Genomic DNA, 24,486 nt, shown 5'->3' with positions numbered 1-24,486 from the left:
AACATTATATACTTCACATCATAAACATCATCATATAACAACATAAACAACAACAATTAATAAATATTAATTCTTCAAATAGTTCTTCATTAACAACTCATTGATAAATGACAACTTAATGACAACGACAATGCGACATCAACGACTTCGACTCGACAATGCAACTTCAACTTCTTAATCATGCATTTGGTACCAACCAGGGCATCAAGCCCTCAACATATAGAGTATAATTATACTCACAAAGCATCAAGCCCTCAACTTAAAGAGCAAAAGCTCACAGGGCTTCAAGCCCTCAACGTAAAGAGCAAAAGCTCACAGGGCATCAAGCCCTCAACTTCAAATGAGTATGCATGGACTCAACAACGTACAACTTAGACAATTTTACAACTTATATGATCCAATATCTTGGAATAACAACTTAAACTTAAACCAACACTAGCAACTTAATGACAATAATGATTCAACAACAGCAAAAACAACAACATAAACATCTTGCAACATAGCAACATCGATAATAATAACTTGAATGATATAAACAATAATAATTTCCATATCATACATTTTCAACACATTATATAAATATCTCAAACTAACCAACAATCATTAATCATTTGATTTAGGCTCTTTGTAAGTCTATAACTTATTAACAACTTCCATTCCTATCCCAAGATCAACTCTCAACATGAGTTGAATACTCTTAAACACCTTAATTGAACTCGTAGTACTTCTAGTTTTGAGGGTTGGAATTATTCCATAAGTTTTGGATTAACTTAGAAAAGGTTATACTGAATTTTCCTAAGATTTCACTAAGACCTCCTTGGAGTATTTTCATCATATCTCAAAAACTAGAAATGATTTTCAAGTCAAACCAAAGCCACTGGAAAGCTAACTCAGTTATCTACAAATTTCATGTTTACACCGAAAGCAAATTCAAAACAGAAAAGGGTGAAAATTGTGAATATTTTCCAAATTTGCCTCACAGAAAATCGGTGGCCGATTTTGGCAACTCGGGGACCGATTTTCGTTGAACCAAAACTGGAAAATCAGCTCAGAAATCGGTGGCCGATTTTGGCAACTCGGGGGCCGATTTTGAGCTTCACAGTAGTTCAAAAATCTGTTTAACAATGCGTTTTTCACTTAAGAATCACTCTTGGATCACTAGACTCAACAGAATACTCCCAAATTGATAGGAAACCTCACTTATTATTACTCTACAACCTGAACATCAATTTTTATATTAATTCATTGAATTACCTACACCTTCAACAATCAAATTGCAATTCAAAACCCTAACTTCTATAACATCAAACTATCAACCATTTGCAACTTCTAACCCTAATTCCCAAATTCCCAAAACTACAACCTACAACTTGTTAAATTCAATTTTCAGAATCATATACTCAGAATTATTGAAGGTTAGTCCCACCCTTACCTTAGATTGATCGGACTCTACAAGATTGCTCCTCTCTCATAAGATTCTTCTTTTCTTTGACTTCTCACTTTCTCCCCTTTTCTCTAAAAACAGGCTTCACGAAATCCTTATTTTCTAATTCTAACTATCCCCTTTTATATAAATCTTTAACCTACTTATTTTCTCTTATTTTCAAATTTTTCCTCCAAGTCTCGATATTCTAATATATATATATATATATATATATATATATATATATATATATATATATATATATATATATATATATATATATAATATTTGGTCAAATGCATCTAAAGGTCCTTTAAGTTTTTAGTTTTTCCCAAAGTCGTCCTTTAAGTTTCAAAAGTCCCAAACAAGTCCTTTTAGTTTTTGAATTGTTTCAAACTCAAACTTTCCGTCAGTCTCTGTTTAACACGGCCGTTAACTTGCTTTGTAGGTTCAAAACGCACCGTTTTGCATTTGCACGTGTTATAAAGAAAAACGATTAGCAACGTCTGTTCATGTAGAAACTCAATTAGAAAGGAAAACGACTTATAATTAGCGCAAGGAAAATGGGGAAAACGATTAGCAATCTGCAATTGGGGAAAACGAAAAACGATTAAGGTTATAGAATTGGGGAAAACGAAAAATGAAAAATGCAGGTTCAATTAGGGTTATGAAATTGGGGGAAACGAAATCAACAGTCTGAAACACGAATGGGGGACACGAAATCAACAATCTGAAACACGAATGGGGAAAACAAAATCGCAAGGCTTCTGCAATACAATGGATCAAGGTTTGTTAAAAATGTTTGTTTTTGCTTTACAAGGTTACTGCTTCCTTCATGCTTTACCTGTTCATGTTTTTTGTTCTTTTTCCTGTTCATATGAAAAGTGTCCATGCTTTATATGTGTGTTTACATATATTTTGTCCCATTACTTTAGTGATTATTGTTTGTTTATTGGGTGTTTGTAGTCCCACATCCAATGAGATTGGCTAGGTTTTAGAATATGAATTGTTTTTTTTTTTATTTTGTCTGTGGTCCCGAATGTATATGGTCCCCATGTCGGATATTGTTTAATTTTTTCTTGTTGGATTTTACTTTACAACAGGTGGTGTAACACTCCTATTTCTATTAAAGCAATTAAACATGCGAATAATACATTTATTCAAGAAATAGAAGCTACGCCACATTCAAAATTCAAAAACCAATAAACATGTATATAAACATCAACAGTCGCAGCAGAATATAAACCAGAGTAAATTCAAATATACATGTTATGAATCAATAAATTACATCAACATAGATGCATCTCAAAAATCCCAACAAACGGGTAATCTCCAACAAAACAGGAACCAAAGTAAAAGATAATCTAGACCGACACAACTAAGCCTAGATCAGAGCCGACTAAACATCTAAACACCGATATCGGAGAAAGCTCCAGATATCCACCAAGCACAAGAACTCACCAAACAACTAAACCTGCACAACGTCTATCCATCCATACAGAAAGGTAGGCGGTCCATCACAGATCCACTGGGGCTAAGTATTACATTATCATAATCCAAATAATAGTTAACATGGATATTTCAATTTAAACATCATGCACTTGATCAATAATAATCACGCATTAATACTTACATCACACCCCAATATCTCATATCAATATTCATCAATCATATGAACAATTTTCAATTCACAAATATTCATTCACAATCACCAATCACATTTATCATGAATAATCATCAATCATATTTCATGAACAATCACCAATCACATGTATCAGGAACAAATATCAATTCACAAATATTCATTCACAATCACCAATCACAAATATTCATGAATAGTCATTAATCACATTTCATGAACAATCACCAATCACATATATCAAATAAGACTCATGTCATGATATGCACTTATTGACACATAAATGCATGTGGTACCAAATCTCCAAAAGGTCGTCACCTCCGATGGACAAGTCAACATCGTATGTAAGGGTTCACCCCCGCCTTACATAATCTCTGAAGTAAGAGAGCTCAACCCTTTTACAACAACACGACTATGATGCATGGACATGTATAAGGACTCGATAATGCGACGACAATCCACAATTTCAACCTCAATATATAGGACAACACCCAATTATATTGATTATCTCCACAACATTGCATTATCAAGAAAACATGCCCATACACAATTAAATCATAGCATTCATCATCATTACATCAACATGATCATCAATAATCAACAATGTTATTCAACATCAACTATCACATATAGTTCACCAATTCAAGCATTCTCATATTCCAAGTAAGATGGAAAACAACATCTCATGATAAATATTATATTCAACATCTACAATTCATCATACATAAACATGATTATCAATAATCAACAATGTCATTCAACATCAACTATCACATATAGTTTCACCATTCAAGCATTCCTTACATTCTAAGTAAGATAGCATACACATCTCATGATAAACATCATATTCAATACAATAATTCATTCATACAACTTCACTTAGTCATACAAGAATAATCTCAATAACTCACAATTCAATCTTAATCAATCATATAAGTATGAGCATATGCCACTTACGAACTATCAATCATTAGTTCAAAGATTAGCCGAAGTTCGTATGACAAAATCAAGTTTGACATGATTAAGACATTGTACCAACTTTACACACATTTCCTAAGCCCATATGAACTGTAGACAAAGCTTGCAACCCTTTTTGTTCACAAAATTCCAAGTTTCGACAATTTCCGAAAAACCGAAACGACACAATCTCAAGTTTCAAACCATTTGGAAAATCCAAGTTTTGACCATGTAAAATATGTTCCAACAAAAATATGAATCAAAACAGCAAAATAACACTTCATTTTCAACTCTAACATCTCAAGTTCAATCGCTAAAACATAGCTTATTTCACGTGATCACTTAAAACGACATTTTAGCTAAAAACCCATTTTCACCGATTCAATTCCACCCAAAATATATCTCAACCTATCAACACATTCACATTCCCAAATACATAAATGCATACTCAATTATTCACTCTAAGTACTTCATTAAACCCAATATCAAGTTTGGAAAAGTTCCACGGCTCAAAGAAAAAGTTATGATAAGTTTTCACAAAAATTCACATGACCCATGTGTAGTAATTTGATCATAACTCAAGTTCTAAAAATCATTTGGACGTCAAACCAAATCCATTAGAAAGCTAACAAAATTATCTAAAACTTTCATGTTTACACGAAAGGCCAATTCAAAACATAAATAGGTGAAAAAGACGCAAGAACGCGAAACAGGGGATGCTAGAACTGGCAATTTCGCCTGGCGGAAGGTTTTGCTCGCTATGGCGAGCGAAGGCAGTAGCTGCTCGCCACTAGCTCGCCTGGCGGAAGTGCACAGTCCAGAAAAATTCAGTTTTACGGGAAAAATCCATTTTCACCCCAAAAATCCCAATTTTCGACTTCCCATTACCTAAATTGATTCCAAAGGTTTACCCAAATGTTTTTAGACATGAAAATACACTTAAATCCATATACAAACTTGAATCACACATCATTTTAATCAAAATCACCATTTGACCCATTTTCTCAAAACAACAACAACATCTCATTTCTCATCATCAATCCACAATTAAGTATACCCAAATCATGATTCACTCACAATAGCATCAGTTAACAATAACAACAACAATGGAATATGAATTACATCTCATTTCAATCAAAACATATCAAATTTCATCAATTAAGTATAATCTCATAACTTAACATTTATACATACTTTGAAACATGTAATTTCACCCACAAACATACCATAATCATCAATTCATGCACAAGAAAATAGCATCACAGCAAGAGCACGAATTTAGCAACAATTGTTCATCAACCCATTTTCATACAACATGAGAAAATGCAAAAATTGTACATGATTATGATAATAACTAACCCCCTTACCTTAGAAGAAGATTAACCCAAACTCTTGCTTCAATTCAGCTCCTAAGCTTACCCCAATTGATTCCTCAAGCTATTCTCTTCAAAACCCTTGTTCTTCTCTTCACCTCTTTCTCTCTCTAGGAAAATTTTATGAAGTGAATGAAAGATATTTCTCTAAGACAATCCTAATTTTATCTCCCTTAATGGGCTCAATCTTAGACCCTAATGGGCTAAACCCATTCTAACACAATTCTAAAAAGTTTCTATACACTCAACGGTAACTACTAACAACGGTAAAATATAACCAACGGTCACTAAATGGTAAAAACTAATCACTACACTAGTAACTTAGTAAAATAAGGGTTCTCACTAAATATTAAAAATAATTCTCATCAAAATTACCATTTTACCCTTACCCGCCAAATGACCAAAATACCCTTCTAATACGGTAATCCATGTAAATGCACCCAATGACAATTAAATACACACAAGCACAAATAATCACACACAACACATAATAAAAGAAATTAAAATAAATCTAGCTAAAAATCGGGCTGTTACAGGTGGCATGACCAAATAGTTGTTTTTAATGCACTCTATATCTCAACTTGAAATAGTTCACCAAACAGTTGAGTCACAAACTATGGCCCATGATGTTGAGTCAGAAACTGTTGACCCAGAAATTTTTCACCAAGCTATTGATCCAGAAACTATACCTAATGAATATGATGAGGATGTAATCAATGATGAGGGATCATTTGAAGAGGATTATTACTTCAGTGATCATAGGTTTGATGATTCTGATGATGAGAATTTATTAGAGGATGAGTTGTTGATAAATGAGGAAGTTCAATCAGAGCCAAAAAAGAAAAATAAAGGAGGGAGGCCTAAGAAAAGGCTTATGCTTATTTCAAATGAAAGGGGACAAAGTAGTGCATCTAGCATCTAAAGAGCTTCAAATTCATCATGAGTCTAGTGATGATATGTCCTTGACAATTGAAAAAAAGAGAAAAAGAAATGTGAAAGGTTCAGTTGAAGAACATGATTCAAGTGAATTGGATACAGATGATGATGGTGATGATTCAGATGATAGCAACAAAGATCATTATCCACCATTTGCCATGCCTAAAAAGATGGCTGATTTTAAGTGGGTGTTAGGAGCCAGATTTGGTACCAAGGTTGAGTTCAAGGAAGCAATTACCAACTATGCTATCTATAATGCGAGAGATTTAAGATATATAAAAGATGACAAAGAAAGAGTCAGAGTAGGTTGCAAAACTGGTTGTCCCTGGGTTGCAATGTGTTCAAAATGAAAGGATGAGGAAACATGGCAGTTGAGAAAATTGGTAGATTTCCATAATTGCACTACAGAGTACAATGTAAGATTAATGCATTAAAATTGGTTGGGAAAGAAGCTTGTTCCTAGTGTTAGAGAGAATCCTAATATTAGAGGAAGAAAGATAAGTGAAAGAGCACATAACAAGTGGAATGCTGGGGTTAGTAAAATTAAAGCTTATAGGGCTAGAAAGGCTGCAATTGAACTGGTTGATGGATCATTTAAGGAGCAGTTTAGAAGGCTTCATGATTATAGTCATGAGTTGATTAGATCAAATCCTCATAGCACAGTGCAGATCATAGTTCAACAAACTGAACAAAGTGAAGAAGGTAATGAAGAAGAGTTTATTCATAGACCATTGTTGCCTAGCTTTCATAGGTTCTATGTATGTATTGATTGGTGTAGAAAAAGTTTCTCAAAGTGCAGACAGTTTATTGGGCTTGATGGTTGCTTTTTGAAGGGATATTATGGTGGTATGATTCTTGCAGCTGTTGGCAGGGATCCAAATGAACAAATGCTGCCAAATTCATAGCAGTTGTTGAAAGGTGAAACAACATATTCATGGACTTGGTTTCTTGAGTTGCTTATCAATGATTTAGGTGGTAAATGTAACGCCCTCTTTGAATTATTTAATTGAGTCTAGAAGTTATTAAGATGAGTTTATCTTATATTTATATAATATATGTGTGATTTATATGATTCGTATGATTGAGGTGATGTTATGTGATTTTATGAGGAGTTGTGACTTATTTTATTGTTTAATAAAACAAGATTTGAAAATAAAATAAATATTGAGTTTAAGGGCTGTTTTGAGATTTTAGAGAGTTTTGAGGGAGAAAGAGAAATAAGATAAGATAATTGGAGGAGATATAAATAGGGAAAACCTAGTTTAGAAAAACATTGTACGTACGATCAATTTTTGGAGAAAAGGGAGAAAAAGCCAAGAGAAGGGAGAAGACCTAAGAAAGCTGCGATTTCATTCTATAAGGTAAGGGTGAGACTAACTTTGCAATTCTATTAAGTCTGTGAATCAACGGTTACATTTAACATGAATTAGGATGAGTTTAAGAGGAATCGGAAATTATGTCAAATTGGTAGAATTGACGATTAAATGGTGAAAACTTGTTAGAATGATGTAGAAATTGTCTCTTGACCTTAGATAATGATTATGATGAATTATGGAATCGAGATTAGGCTTAAAACCATGAGAGTTGATGATTTTTAGGTGAAACTGCACTTCTGCACGTAGCGACATTCATCGCTCGCCTCCCGAGCTATGGTCCTCGCCACGGCGAGTGATGAACTTCATCACTCGCCACGCGAGTAACCTTTCCCCGCCTCGCGAGTTGCACGTCGCAGCTCGCCATAGCGAGCAGATGAACTCGCCTAGCGAGCTTGACCAGAGAACATGCAAGATTTCATAATTTTGACTTTTGAGTTGAACCTTAGATGCTTTTGAGTGCCTGAACATGTCTAATAATGATTAGGAAAGAATGTAGGATGAGATTGAACCTGGAATGAAATTTGTGGGATTCTGACCTGAACTCGCCACGGCGAGCAGAGGCTTCGCATCGCGAGTGACCTAGAAACAGAGTGACATTGTTAGATTTTGAGACCTTTGTTGCACGAGTTGTCGAGAGTTGAACCTTGGGATAGCATTAAGACTTAATGATGATGTTAATTATAATCTGTGAAGCTATTTAAGATGTGTTGATGATTGATTATGATGTGATATAATGTTATGTGCATTACTTGAAGAATGTTTGAATATTTATGATGTTGAATTTAATTCCGCTGCTATTATGTTGATAAGGATAATTAGTTAATTATCTGTTTTATGATTTAAGAAGTGTGATATCCCATTTATGTGATGATTTACTCTGATTATATGTTTGAAATTTTTAAGTTGGGAAAACGGGGTGTTACAGTAAAGATGTTTGTCAACAAGTGACTTTCATGTCAGATCAGCAAAAGGTTAGTTGATTCATTGATATTCAGTTCAGTTCATTGTTGATTTTTTTTTTCTTTTGATATATAATATCTTTATAGCAATTCAAACGCTAACTATAATTTCGAAACCTTAGGGACTATTACCTGCAATGGATAATTTACTGTCTGGTGTTGAACAGAGATTCTGTGTTAGACATCTTTACAGCAATTTGAGAAAAAAATGTGCTGGAAAGGTAATCAAGGACCTTATGTGGAAAGCTGCTAAGTCAAGCTATCCACAAGCATGGGAAAAAACCATGAAAGAGCTGAGAGCAGTTAGTGAAGAGGCATGTAACACCCCATTTTCCCAACATAAAAATTTCATAACATTTATCAGAGTATTCAACACATAAACGAAATGCTACACTTCTTAAAATCATAAATGAGATAAATAACAATTTATCCTTCGACATAATTATTCAAAACTTCACAGCGAATTTAATTCAACATCATAAAATAGTCTTGGCACGTAGGCCTCATCAAAACATCTCATAAAATTCAATTAACAACTTAATCATAAGAATTCATAATCAAATACGTAAGGAATAGAAAATAACCACAAAAGATCCCACCCCGTTACGTATCAGAGCACCTAAAAGACTCAGTGAAGGACAGCCACTCACGACAGCAATCAACAACAACCTACTCTCGATCACCTGCAAGTTACACATACGAAGAGCAACATTTCCAAGCAGAAGGGGTAAGATTTCACAAAACAATGATATTAAACATATAATTCAACAATTACATTTAACAACATAAATATCATTAATTAATAATAATATAAACAACAACATAATCACCATCTTATAATAACATAAGCAACAACATATTCATCATCTTATAATAAAATAAGCAACAACATATTCATCATCTTATAATAACATAAGCAACAACATAATCATTAATATCCAATGGTTTGTCATTATCAACAACTTCAACGATTCGTCAACGACAATGTCAACCTGACAATACAACTACGTGAGAGTACACCACCTCTTATAGAACGACAACGTAAGAGTACACCACATCTTAAAGAATAACAACGTAAGAGTACACCACCTCTTATAAGACAACAACGTAAGAGTGCACCACCTCTTATAAACAACAACGTAAGAGTACACCACCTCTTAAAGAATAACAACGTAAGAGTACACCACCTCTTATAAGACAACAACGTAAGAGTACACCACCTCTTATAAACAAGAACGTAAGAGTACACCTCCTCTCACAAAACACCTGAACATAAACAGTCACCAATAACAACTTCAACTACGACTTCAACAACTTACACAACATTAACAACTTAATACTCCAATACTTTGGAAAGACAACTTACAACTTTACAACTTAGACCAACACCTGGAACTTGATCAATATGCAACAACAACAGAAACAATACAAGCAATTCACAACATAACAATATTAATGAAGAGCATGAACAACTTAAACATCATACATTTTCCACATAAGGCATATAAATATTTCACATAACCAACAACAGCAACATAGGCAGCACGTAAACATCTCAAGATATAACAACATCAAATGATAATCAACATCAACTTAAACGTCTTATATAATTCACATAATGCATATACAAATATATTACATTACTATCAACATTAAATCATATTATAACAGCTTCACAGATCATCAGTAATATTATATTCAACCTCCATTCCTACCTCAAGGATCAACTCATAACATAGGTTAAATACTCTTAAACATCATAATTGAACTCCTAGTACTTCTAGTTTTGAGGTTTGGAATTATTCCCTAAGTTTTGGATTAACTTAGTGATGAGATAAAACCGCAAGTGCACGGTCTTACCGAAGTAGTATTAAAAGAGTATCGTTCCGACAGGGAGTAGTTCAATTCAATTAACCTTTGGAAATGATTAGAAGAGAAGAGAATTGTAAGTTGGGGGTTTTCAAACGGTTGAAAATTAATATAATAAAAGGAGCCTTGGGATCGTTGGTTTCATCTAAATAACAAGTCCTTCTCAAACCAAAACTATAAGCTTATAATGTTATGTTAGACCTAATTTCTCAAGATAGTTTCTCTTATGTTCCTCTAGCAACCGAGCCTATTTCGCTGACTTGATTACTATTAGATTTTGGTTCCTCTAACAACCAAACCTATTTCGCTGACTTGATTGTTATTAGTTCCCTTGAAGATCGAAACTATCTGTCTCAAAGATTGCAAAGCCTATTTCGCTGACTTTGCAATCCTTGTCTAAATTCACTTGTTCGAATATCAAAACTCCACTTTCGTTTTATGAATTGATATTTGGAATGATGGATAAACAATTATCAAACCCTCCACTTTCGTTTCCACAGTTTGATAATGGTTGATCCATGTTAAAACGGTGAATTTAGATAAGAAATTAGGGTTACATAAGATTAAGGCTTAGAGCTTGGTTTGATTAGGATTATGTTATTTAGACTTATCCAACAATCCCAAGACAAGAAGAAGTCTACTCACTCATGTTCATCGTAGACATGGGGGAGAAGAGAGAAAGCATAAAGGTAAATGACAAGAAAACAAAGGAAAAGAAAAGAACTTTAATTAGAAAAGCAATTGTCACTTATTGAATTCCAAGTAAAGATGAATATTTGTGATGGATGGCTACTCTATTTATAGCATTCATTTGACTTAAAATCTAAGCTATTACATTCGGGCTAAAAATAGAGTAGCTTAAAATCTAAGCAAAAGCATCAAAAGGCACTCTGGATGGTGGCACGGCCGTGCCAAGGCTAGCACGGGCCGTGCCAAGCTTCTGACTGTGGGGAGACATATTTTTGTCTCTCAATCTTCATATTTTTGTATCCAATTGACTCCAAGTCCCTTTCTTTTGCTCCAAGACTCAATCCATCCAATATTCATTCCTGAAATAAAATAAAATGCAATTTAAAGTAAACTATCCTAAAAAGGAAATAATGCTAATATAAAATAAAATAAAATCTAATTAAAACTAAACTAAAAAGCATATAAAAGTAAGCAATAAATGACTCATCAAACTCCCCCAAACTTGAATCTTTGCTTGTCCTCAAGCAAAAGGCATAGACATGGCAGCAACAAAAGGATTAATATATGACACTTTAAATAAAAGCTTATGTCTCCTTCGAGGTTTCATTTCAATGTACACTAATCACAACTTCAAGCATTCCTTGTAAACTTATTCAACCCGACAACAAATCTCAAGTGAGTGTGTGTGTGTAGTCCAACCCTTTTCTTGCTCCTGTATAAGATAGATATTATGAGGAACAGGTTCTAACCTTAACACTAAAATGACCGAGAAAAATCTTTTCTTCATTTCATATAAGAGAAGTGGGAGAGTTAAGATAGACTTGATGAAGTTATACATTTGGGGGTTTGTAGATGCCTAGGGGCTATCATTTCACATTGGAAGTCCGTGAGAGGGTATCCTTTCCTCCAAGTTTCTATGATCACCATAAGTAGTGCTACAACTTGTTTACTTCACTTAGGAAGTTCCTCTTTTTAGAGGGTTTAATTCAAGCACAATTTGTTTGAGAAGTCATCACCACATTTAGGAAGTCAGTGAGAGGGTATCCTTTCCTCCACGTGTGGTGATATCCTTCCGCCCCATTTCGGTTTACACATTTCATCACATTAGAATTATTCCCACACAAACTTATACCACTTTTACTCTGAAGATTTTTAAGGGTCCAGGTTACCATTAAAGCTAGAACGTGTTCCTTAAAATACCTACTCATACACTTACTCAAGGATTGCAACTAGGTGTTTTTCTCATTGGAGAATTTATTTCACAATAAAACTTGATGTGGGTATAGCAAGAATACTTATAACACAAGAAATCACTTTCATATACAAGAAACGACCATTGAAGAGACAACAAAAAATTATGTCATAATAAAACAATAAAAACAAGCTGCTTATTCATGCCTTTTACAATAAAACACAACAAAAGAATAAAGTTCAAGGGAGTTTGGAAACACTACGACTAAAGACACTTTATTAGGCTCCCCCCACACTTAGGAGAAGCATTGTCCTCAATGATTCAAGATAGGATAGAAAAGAAGAAGGAGAAGGATGAGATAGAGATTGAAGAGATAAGGTTAAAAAGAGGAAGAGGAAAGCTCACATTTTTATTGAGGTCCGTAGGGAGGACCTTGGAGGTTGAAGTGTTGCATCATGTTCCGAAGCATTTGATTATTTTCTTCGGATATGCGGTTGCCCCTTAGGACATCATTTCTTAGCCCAGATAATTCAGCACCTTGCCTTTGTTGCTCAGTGCTTATCCTTTGCACCTCGGTTTGCATCCATGCCCATCTTTCATTGTCATCGTTATGGTCATGGGGCTCCTCTTCATGGTGCATGTGGGCACCTTCTTCGTCACCTTGATTATGCTCTTCATGTACCTGTAATCCATCACCAACATACAACAAATTTTCCTCCACCTCGGGGTTAGTCTGAGATGGGTTAGGAAATAGAAACAAAAGAGGTATGCGAAGCTGAAGTGCATAGGTCATGGGTGGGTGAATCTTAATGAAATTCATAGCAACAAGGGTTTCAATATTAAGCCTATTGTTGCCCTCAATTGGATTTATGCCATCTTCCTCACCCACTCCAAACTTCCTAGCGATGAAGGTAATGATACCACCGACTACTATCTCAGCTCTATTATCAGGTCTAGCACCTATGGAGGAAAGGTAATCAAGTAGGTAGAAACAAGTATTAACGGGATTGTTACTAAGCATTGCCCAAAGCATAAAAAGTTCATCCGTCCTAGTTGTTCCTACCTCTTTTCTACCCCAAATGGTACAAGCCATGACTCTCTGGAGGTATCTAAGGACTGGGTTGTGAATGTTACTAGCCTTATTGTTGCGAGGGTTATATTGCCTTAACCCGGTAATGTGTTTCCAAAAGAGAGCGGGGTCATAGTCTTCCGACTTTAGATTTGGATTCCAAGAGTCGTGGATGAACCCTGCATTGACGAAGTCCATCTCCAAACAAAAATTTTCAAGAGACATCTCGTAATCCATATTCAAAAGTCGGAAGGAGACTCTATGGTCGGGGTTATCAAAGTTCACTTTGTCCTTCGTAAATTCAATAGAACTTAAGAATTCATAAGTGAAATTTTCAAAACCTTTCATAGGTCTAAGCATATCAACCCATCCTAGATTTCCTAGTAAGCTAAACACATTATCCCTTAGTCCAAGCACACTCAAAGTATAAGGATCAGGATATCGACAAGGGTGCAAAGGTTTAGAGAGAAGAATTTTATACCTGTCCCTTTGCTTGGTGTCCTTGAAGATTATGTCATGATTCTTGGCTTGCGTTTTCTTCTTTGATTGTGGTCCTCCGGAAGAGCTTGCTCCACCTTTCCTAGATGCCATTAATCCTTAACCTTGGTTGAACTCTTGTGTTTTGGGTGAAGGTTGGGTTTTGGGAAATGTTTTTGGTGGAAAAGGTTGGTTGGGTGATGGGGTTGGTGTTTGAGTAAGTGTTAGGAGTTGGGTTGGGTGAATTTGTGAAGAATTGGTGGTTTTTTAGGTATGTGAATGGGGGCTACGAATTTGATGATTTTTGGTAGGGATGGAGGAAAGTTGTTTTTGATTGAAGGGTTATGATTGAAATGTGGATTGTGGTTGATTGGGTGAAGAAATTTTGGGAATTGGTGAGGTTTTGAGGGAGATATGGAGGTTTGAAATTTCTATGGTTATGGAGGTTTTTGAGAGAAGTTTGAATGTAGAGAGATGTTTGTGGTGGAGAATGAAGGAAGAAGAAGATGAAAGGTGAGGTATATCCTTACCTGGTGTCGGGCACGGCCGTGCCAACCCTAGCACAGGCCATGCCAAGTTTCTGGAATCTGGGAGGGTTTTTGGAAGGCAAGGTCTGGCACGGCCGTGCCAGTGTTAGCACGGGCCGTGCCAAGGTTCTGGATATCGGGGCTTCAAAATTTTTCCTTTTCTCGAATCATACTCGGACAATTACCTACAAAACAAAAAAACAAAACAAAAAAACAAAACAAAAGCAGTTAAATGTGTGGGTTGCCTCCCACGAAGCGCTTCTTTATAGTCATTAGCTTGACGTGTTAAGAAAGTGTCATTAGAAGGGATCAAAGAGGTCATATTGCGTAGATGACGCTATTGAGCGTTCTTTCACATCATGACCTTTAATCATGTTACAAGAATAGAGGGCGGGACCTTTCATATAATTCTCCAACTCAAACCCTATCAGCTCATTACTCACTTGAAAAACAATCCTACCATTCTGAACATCTACTATAGCACCCGCAGTGGCGAGAAAGGGTCGTCCTAAAATTATAGGGCACTCATTGTCCTCATCTATGTCAAGCACCATGAAATCAGTTGGGATGTCTATCCCTTCTATTTTAACGGGGATGTCCTCGACATATCTGACAGGTTGGATATCAGAACGATCGGCTAACTTCAATGTCGTTTCGGTAGGCTTTAACTCTCCTATCCCCAGCCTTTTAAAGAGGGGTAAGGGCAACAGACTAACACTAGCTCCTAAATCACATAAGGCTCGGTTTAAGGTTTCATTCCCTATCATACAAGGGATGGCAAAACTTCCTGGATCTCTAAGCTTTGTAGGCGGCTTCTTGATGATTGCATTATTTTCCCTTGTCAAAGCTATTGTTTCATTATGATCTATAGCCTTTTTCTTTGAAAAAATTTCTTTTAAAAACTTGGCGTATAGAGGCATACGAGACAAAGCTTCAGCAAAGGGAATCTTAATGCAAATCTTTTGAAGTACGTTTAAGAATTTAGTGAATTGAGCCTTCAAGTTGAGCTTAGTAAGCTTTAATGGTGCAAGGGCTTTGTTCTTATCAAGTGGTTTCTCACTTTCTATCACACCTTTCTTACCTAGACACTTAACACTCTCTCCCTTGACACTTTTGGCTTTAGCAACGGTCTCTTCTAACTTACTATCCCCAAGAAAAATAGCGTTGACATGAGCTTTGGGGTTCGTTTCAGGTTGACCAGGAAAGACTCCTGGCGTTTGAGAAGAGGTGGCCACTTGTTGGGCTACTTGGGAGATTTGGGTCTCAAGCATTTTGGTGTGTGTGGCGATAGAATCAACCTTGGTAGTGAGTTTGGAGAGAGAATCGTTCAGAAATCCTGTTTGGTTTTTCAGTTCTTGAAGATTTTTATTTTGATTAGCTATGCAATTTTCCAACAAAATCTCCAAACTTGATTTCTGAGCCACTCTCTGGTTGTTTGTATAGCCAGGTGGTGCTGCTTGTCCATAGGAACCTTGAGGATTTTTGTAAAAATTTTGATTTGGCCTCGTTCCTTGGTATTGAGCGTAATTCAGTTGCTCAATATTGGCAGCGCTACCTAACTGACAATCAACACCGATATGACCGGATATACCACAGATTTCACAAGGAGGGGATGCAGAAGAAGGTGTGACAGCATTAACATTAAGTTTTTCAAATTTTTGGGTTAATGCCTCAACCTTAGCAGAAGGTGGTTATATTCAGAGACTTCGTATATACCTGCCTCTTTCTTAGAGGGAGTAGAAGCGGTGACGGCTCTCTCGTTGGTCCATTGGTAGTGATTCTGAGCCATGTCTTCAATCAAGGCATAAGCCTCCGTATAATTTTTGTTCATTAGAGCTCCACCTGCAGCTGCATCAACAGACATCTTAGTGGTATATGACAAGCCATTATAAAACGTGTGGACTATAAGCCACTTTTCTAAGCCATGGTGGGGACAAAGTCTACGCATTTCCTTGAAACGCTCCCACGCTTCATAGAGAGACTCCCCATCTTTTTGATTGAACCGCGTGATTTGATCTCTAAGTTTAGCGGTTTTAGATGGGGGGAAAAATCGGGCAAGGAATGCTCGCCTCATATCGTCCCATGAAGTGATGGAACCGACTTCTAGGGAATGGAACCAAGCGCTAGCTCTATCCCTTAAGGAAAAGGGAAAGAGATGAAGTCTTACGGATTCTTGGTTCTCTTTTATGGTGCCACTGAGTCTAAGGAAGGAAGAAATATGGAGATTTGGATCCTCAGTGGGTGATCCAGAAAACTGATTTTGCTGCACCAAATTGAGTAGTGCAGGCTTGATCTCGAAGTTATTACCCTCAACCGTTGGGTACACGATAATAGCTTGTGGCTCTTCCGTTGAAGGAGTAGCATACTCTTTGAGAGTGCGTTCAGCCATAGCAGTATTATTTTGTGCCTCTCTCTTTTTCTTATGCAAATATCTTTCGATCTCAGGAATGAATTCTCCGAGACTTTTACTTCTTCGCATAAGAAATCGAGAACCCAAGAAGTTAATTGGTAATACAAAGAAAGAAGTAGAAGAAAAGGCGAAGAGAAAAGAGTTCTAATCACAAAGAAACAGTTAATCGAATTAGTTTACTCCCCGGCAGCGGCGCCAAAAACTTGATGAGATAAAACCGCAAGTGCACGGTCTTACTGAAGTAGTATTAAAATAGCATCGTTACGACAGGGAGTAGTTCAATTCAATTAACCTTTGGAAATGATTAGAAGAGAAGAGAATTGTAAGTTGGGGGTTTCAAACGGTTGAAAATTAATATAATAAAAGGAGCCTTGGGATCGTTGGTTTCATCTAAATAACAAGTCCTTCTCAAACCAAAACTATAAGCTTATAATGTTATGTTAGACCTAATTTCTCAAGATAGTTTCTCTTATGTTCCTCTAGCAACCGAGCCTATTTCGCTGACTTGATTACTATTAGATTTTGGTTCCTCTAACAACCAAACCTATTTCGCTGACTTGATTGTTATTAGTTCCCTTGAAGATCGAAACTATCTGTCTCAAAGATTGCAAAGCCTATTTCGCTGACTTTGCAATCCTTGTCTAAATTCACTTGTTCGAATATCAAAACTCCACTTTCGTTTTATGAATTGATATTTGGAATGATGGATAAACAATCATCAAACCCTCCACTTTCGTTTCCACAGTTTGATAATGGTTGATCCATGTTAAAACGGTGAATTTAGACTTATCCAACAATCCCAAAACAAGAAGAAGTCTACTCACTCATGTTCATCGTAGACATGGGGGAGAAGAGAGAAAGCATAAAGGTAAATGACAAGAAAACAAAGGAAAAGAAAAGAACTTTAATTTGAAAAGCAATTGTCACTTATTGAATTCCAAGTAAAGATGAATATTTGTGATCGATGGCTACTTTATTTATAGCATTCATTTGACTTAAAATCTAAGCTATTACATTCGGGCTAAAAATAGAGTAGCTTAAAATCTAAGCAAAAGCAGCAAAAGGCACTCTGGATGGTGGCACAGCCGTGCCAAGGCTAGCACGGGCCGTGCCAAGCTTCTGACTGTGGGGAGACATATTTTTGTCTCTCAATCTTCATATTTTTGTATCCAATTGACTCCAAGTCCCTTTCTTTTGCTCCAAGACTCAATCCATCCAATATTCATTCCTGAAATAAAATAAAATGCAATTTAAAGTAAACTATCCTAAAAAGGAAATAATGCTAATATAAAATAAAATAAAATCTAATTAAAACTAAACTAAAAAGCATATAAAAGTAAGCAATAAATGACTCATCACTTAGAAACGGTTATGCTGAATTTTCATAAAATTTCACTAAGACCTTCTTGGAGTATTTTCATCATATCTCAAAAATTAAAAATCATTTTCAAGTCAAACCAAAGCCATTGGAAAGCTAACAAAATTATCTAAAACTTTCATGTTTACCTAACTTCTTTTCAAAACTCTAACTTCTTTTCACAACCTTAACTTCATTAACATCTTAATTCCAACAATCAATTCTACAATTAAAACAACCAATTACAACTTCTAAACCTAATTTCCAATTTCCAAAATCAAGAACAACCCATATGTTAATCAATTTCAGAATTCACATACAGTATAATTATTGAAAGTTAGTCTCACCCTTACCTTAAGAAAATCGATCCGCATCTCTCTCTTGGTTCTTCTCTCCTCTTGTTCTCCCTTTTCTCCAAAACTGGTTGTACGTGAAAATAATTCTAAACCTAGTTTCTCCTATTTATCTCTTCCCATCTATTTTATCTTATTGCCACTTAATCCACTAAACTCTCTAAATTCTCAAAACAGCCCCACAATCTTAATCTTATTTCTATTTTCAAGACTTATTCCATTAAATAATAAAATAACACTACTTAATAAAATAATGACACACCACATAATCATATAAAATCACATAAATCATCAAAGTGGACTCTAAACTTTATAAAAATAATGAAATAATTAAAGAGGGCGTTACAAGGCATACCATCATCTATGGAAGATTCCACCAAGATATTGGAGCAAATCAAGGTTTACATTTAAAAACACGTGTGATGTTTTAGTGAACAACATGTCAGAGACCTTCAACAGTGTCATTGTTGGACCAAGGGAAAAGCCTTTTGTGACTATGATGGAAGAGATTAAAGGTTATCTAATGGAGAGGTGGGCTAGAAACAGAGACAAATTTTCAAATCTTGAGCCTGGTGCTGTTTTGCCAAACATAACTAAGAAGCTTCTGTAAGAAAAAGAATTAACAAGGTTTTGGATGTGCAGGTAAATTAAGTGTTATGACTTGGATTATAATTTAGTTTTGTAATATAATGTTTTGTAATTTGATGTTGTCATTTATTTTGCCAGGCCATCTGGATTTCAAATATACTCTGTGTATAGAATACACCAGACTAAAGAGAAGTACACAGTTAACTTGCAGACCAAATTCTGTTCATGCAGGAGATGGATGTTATCCGGTATAACTTGTTGTCATGCAATTACTTGTTTCAATGAAAGAACCGAGGACCCTGCAAGTGCCATACCAGATATTTTTAGAAAAGAAGCATATGTCCAGTGTTATCAGCCTGTCATATACCCAACAAATGGACAAAATTTATGGGAAGAAACACCTTACCCGGACATTTTACCACCTCCGATAAAAAAGATGCCAGGGAGGCCAAAGAAATCAAGAAATAGGGCAACTGATGAAAAGAGGACGGAAGGCCAAAGAAATAGGAATCCTTCACTCGTTAGCAGGAAAGGCAAGGCAAATAAGTGTAGTATATGCAAAAAATCTGGCCATAAAAAGGGATCATGCAAAGAAAAACATCTACAACCTCAAACTTCTGCTCATCCTGCAACTTCATCTCAGCCAACAAAAACATCTACAAGATCAAACAAAAAGGTCAAGTTAGATTTATGCCTAAGTTAGATCAGTGTCTTTTTGAATATTTTATTTTGGCATTATGAATGTAATTTGCATCCACTGATGTTGTAGTTGGAATGTTTAATGAGATGAATTGAATGTAATTTGCATCCACTGATGCATCCAACTCTTTTTTTGGAATTATGTACTTTGAAATTATGCTAGTTGAATCATGTAAGACATATTATATTGGCCTTATAAATGACATTATTGGTTATCTCAATTATGTTGCAATGCTATGTGCAAAGTTGTGTTATAATCTGCTTTGTGCACAATTTTTGATTTATAAGCTGCTATATGCATTGTTATAGGTTGCTATGTGCATAATTTATATGCTGCAAATATTGGAATTATAGGCTACCAAATTTTAGTGGTACATGCTGCCAAATTTTAAGGTGTATGTTGCCAAATTTTTAAGTTATATGTTGCCAAATTTTGGTGAACAACTTTCATTAACTTGTCAACAATTACACAGTACATGAGATCACATCAAATTACAACAAATTAAGTAACCACAATTCAACACATTACATCAACTTGATTCTTCAACAAAACACATGATATACATAAACACTAGAGTTAAACACAACACATTACATCACTTTAGACTACTGACTATCAAACCTATTGTAGTGATGACACAAATCACAACTAAAAACAAACAGATAACAACAACCGTTTTCAACATATATTTGGTTGATTTTTCTTCATTCTTTTTCTTGGATAGTTTCCTTGTAATGCTCATTAATACCATTTCTTTCTTGCAGCATTCCACACATTGTGTCCCCAGCTGTTGTGTTTGTTCTTGTGTTTCATCACTCTTTGACTTAGAAAGCCAATTGAAGTAGCCACACCCAGCAGCATCATCATTAGGCTAAAAAATAAAAAATTGAACAGACTTGTTAGTAACCAACTTAACAATTTATCAATCAGAACATCAAAGTTACAAGACTTACTGTAACGCCCTCATTGAATTATTTGATTTATTTGATGGTTTTAATAGGTTTAGAATATATTTATATGATTATGTGATTTATTAAGTGGCTTATTTTAGTATTTAATAGAATAAGATTTGAGAATATAATAAATATTGAGAGGGGGGCTGTTTTGTGAATTTAGAGAGTTTTGTGGAATTAGAGAAAATAAGATAAAATAGATGGGAAGTGATAAATAGGAGAAACTAAGTCTAGAATTATTTTCACGTACAATCAGTTTTGGAGAAAAGGGAGAACAAGAGCAGAGAAGAACCTAGAGAAAGCTGTGATTTCGAATTGTTAAGGTAAGGGTGAGACTAACTCTCAATGATTTTAGATTATATAACTTCTGATGTTGATTTAGCAAGAGGGTTGTGGTTAAATTGGGAATTTGGGTTTATGTTTTGATTATAGATTATTGAATTGAAAGTGTAGAAACCATGACAATGATGAGAGATTGCGTACATATCATAGTTATAATCATATAGCAATGTTGTAATCAGTTTTGGGGATTGAATTGAGGAAAATTGGGACTTTTGGTGAAAAACTGCAGAATTCACGTAGTTTGGTCTGTCGCGATTCGCCATGGCGGAGAGATATTTCACCTGGCGGATCATTCCAGTAGCTTTTCGCCATTTCCTCGCCAGTAGTTCGCCTGGCGAAATATCACAGTAGCCACTCGCCTTGAGCTCGCCATTAGTTCGCCTGGCGAAATGTTCAGTGGCAGACTGCCCTGTTTCGTGTTCTTGCGTCTTTTTCACACATTTCTGTTTTAAATTGGCCTTTGGTGTAAACATGAAAGTTGTCAATAATTGTGTTAGCTTTCCAATGGCTTTGGTTTGACTTGAAAATGATTTTTTCTGTTTGAGATATGATGAAAATACTCCAAGGAGATCTTAGTGAAATCTTATGAAAATTCAGCATAACTGTTTCTAAGTTAATCCAAAACTTATGGGATAATTCCAAACCTCAAAACTAGAAGTACTATGAGTTCAATTAAGGTGTTTAATAGTATTTAACCTATGTTGTGAGTTGGCCCTTGGGGTAGAAACGAAGTTGTTTATAATATTAATGTTGTTCAGGGAGTCTGAAATTAAGATGATTAATGATTGTTAGTTAGTTTAAGATATTTATATTATGAGGGAAATGTGTGATATAGAAAATATCGTTGTTTATATCATTTAAGTTGTTATTACTAATATTGCTATGTTGCAAGTTGCTTATGTTGTTGTCCCTGCTGTTGTTGATTATTAATATCATTAAGTTGACCAAGTTGTGGGTAAGTCATAATTATTTATGCATAGTCGTGTTGTCGTTGTCTACGTTGTCGTTGATGTTGTTGAGTTGTATGTTGATATACACAAAGTTGAGTCCATTGCATACTCATAAAACCGTTGAGGGCTTATGCCCTGGAATGCCTTGTCATTTAAACCGTTGAGGGCTCATGCCCTGGAATGTTTATCATTCAATTGTTGAGGGCTTATGCCATGGAATGCCTTGTCATTCAAACCGTTGAGGGCTCATGCCCTGGAATGTTTATCATTCAAATTGTTGGGGGCTTATGCCCCGAAATGCTTAGTCATTCAACACGTTGAAAATGGTGCCACATGCATATTGTAGTTGTCATTGTTGTTGAGAGAGCTGTTGTCGTTGTTGTTGATTAAGTTGTTGTTGTTGTTGTTATTGATTGAGTTTTTGTTATTGTTGATTAAGTTGTTGTCGTCGTTGTTGAGTGAGTTGTTGTCGTCGTCGTCGTTGAGTGAGTTGTTGTTGTTGATTAAGTTGTCGTCGTCATTGTTGAATGAGTTGTTGTTGAGTGAGTTGTTTTCGTTGTTGTTGTTGAGTGAGTTGTTGTCGTTATTGTTGATTGAGTTGTTGTCGTTGTTGTTGGTTGAATTAGTAAGTGTTACTAAAGTTAAAGAAGTAAGAACATTATTGTTGAATATATGTTGCTGTTTATATTATTATGAGATGATGATATGTTGTTGTTTATATTATTATAAGATGATGATTATGTTGTTGTTTACATTATTATAAGATGATGAATATTTTGTTGTTTATATGATTATGAGATGATGATTATGTTGTGTTGTCTATGTTATTATGTGGTGATGATTATGTTGTGTTGTCTATGTTATTATGAGGTGATGATTATGTTGTGTTGTTTATATTATTATGAGAAGATGTTTATGATATGATGAATGTATATGATGTGATGAATATGACATTAATGTTGACTAGAAGTTGATTGATGATTTAATGAAGAACTATACGAAGAATTATTATTATAAATTGATGAAGTTTAAGTTGTTAAATGTAATTGATGAATTATATGCTTAATATTATTGTTTGTGAAATCTCACCCCTTCTGCTTGGAAATGTTGCTCTTCGTATGAGTAACTTGCAGGTGATCGAGTTTAAGTTGCTGTTAGATTGCTGTGATGAGTGGATTATTTCTCACGTGTGTCTTTAGGTGCTCTGATACGTAACGGGATGAGAACTTTGTTGCATGCTTTTCTATTCCTTACGTATTGTTTATGAATTTACATGATTAAGTTGTTGATTGGATTTTTATGAGATGTCTTGATGAGGCCTTTGTGCCAAGACTATTTTAGATGTTTGAATAAATTCTACTGCGAAGTATTAAATATTATGTTATTGAATTTTGAAGGATAATTAGTTAATTATTCCGTTTTTGATTTTAAGAAAAGAAGTGTGACATTCCGTTTATGTGAATTACTCTCATTAATTAAATGAAATTTTTATGCTGGGAAAACGGAGTGTTACACTTACCACCCATTCTCGACATCCCCAAAATTTCCTTCCCTTATTTTGCCCCATCTTTGTTACTGTGCGAAGAATAGCTGGTTCTTTGCACCAACATTCTATCAAATCTTGATCCTCACTTCTGTTGCAAAGAACAGCGTTACTGTGCGAGGACCCATCTACTTTGTTACGAGAATTGGAAGAATTGGAGCGAAAGGAGGCCATGGAAACTGGATTGAAGTTCTGAAATTTCAAATTGGGGAACAATGGCGTTTAGGGTTATCAATTTGGGGGAAAATGGGTGATGCAAGAAGACACACACTATTGTAACATGCTGGCAATGCAAAACGGTGCGTTTTGAGCCAACAAAGCAAGTTAATGATTCAAAAACGGAGACTGGCGGAAAGTATGAGTTTGAAACAAATCAAAAACTAAAAGGACTTGTTTGGGACTTTTGAAACTTAAAGGACGACTTTGGGAAAAACTAAAAACTTAAAGGACCTTTAGATGCATTTGACCAAAATACTTCTATAACAAATAAAAAATATATCTTTATAACAAATATATTTTTATAACATATATATTTCTACACCAGATAACATATATATTTCTACACCAAATAACAAATATATTTCTACAACAGATAACATATATATTTCTACACCAAATAACATATATATTTCTACACCAAATAACATATATATTATACTAATAAATACCAACATATAACATAACAAAATATCACTCATCAAAATAAATCGAATAAATTATAAAAAAACATCTAAACTCAATAAAATAGGGCGTTACAGAGAAACTGCTGGAAACCATTAAGTACATCTAATGGTTTTGGAGTA

The 24,486-nt window shown here is 35.0% G+C and overlaps 2 protein-coding genes and 1 non-coding gene across 3 annotated transcripts; 2 read left to right on the top strand and 1 right to left on the bottom strand.

Annotated features, from left to right (window-relative positions):
- Nucleotides 1-8,800: 8,800 nt before the first annotated feature.
- Nucleotides 8,801-19,898, top strand: LOC112418102 (uncharacterized). The gene is made up of 3 exons (XM_039830441.1): nt 8,801-8,981; nt 19,039-19,213; nt 19,334-19,898. The coding sequence occupies exons 1-3, from the start codon at nt 8,801-8,803 to the stop codon at nt 19,896-19,898; spliced, it is 921 nt and encodes a 306-aa protein (XP_039686375.1).
- Nucleotides 16,407-16,513, top strand: LOC120577959 (small nucleolar RNA R71). Its single transcript, XR_005643935.1, has one exon. It is a non-coding gene; the product is annotated as a small nucleolar RNA R71 (small nucleolar RNA).
- A 473-nt stretch (nt 19,899-20,371) lies between the features above and the next one.
- LOC120580571 (uncharacterized) lies at nt 20,372-23,984 on the bottom strand. Its single transcript, XM_039834445.1, has 2 exons — nt 23,660-23,984; nt 20,372-20,766 (listed from the first exon to the last, which is right to left on the bottom strand). The coding sequence occupies exons 1-2, from the start codon at nt 23,855-23,857 to the stop codon at nt 20,491-20,493; spliced, it is 474 nt and encodes a 157-aa protein (XP_039690379.1). The 5' UTR covers nt 23,858-23,984; the 3' UTR covers nt 20,372-20,490.
- Nucleotides 23,985-24,486: the final 502 nt, after the last annotated feature.

This window comes from Medicago truncatula, chromosome 1, assembly GCF_003473485.1.
Source record: "Medicago truncatula cultivar Jemalong A17 chromosome 1, MtrunA17r5.0-ANR, whole genome shotgun sequence".
Classification (NCBI taxonomy): domain Eukaryota; kingdom Viridiplantae; phylum Streptophyta; class Magnoliopsida; order Fabales; family Fabaceae; genus Medicago; species Medicago truncatula.
Note: the sequence above shows the minus strand (reverse complement) of the source record. Positions and strands in the feature narration are given on the sequence as shown.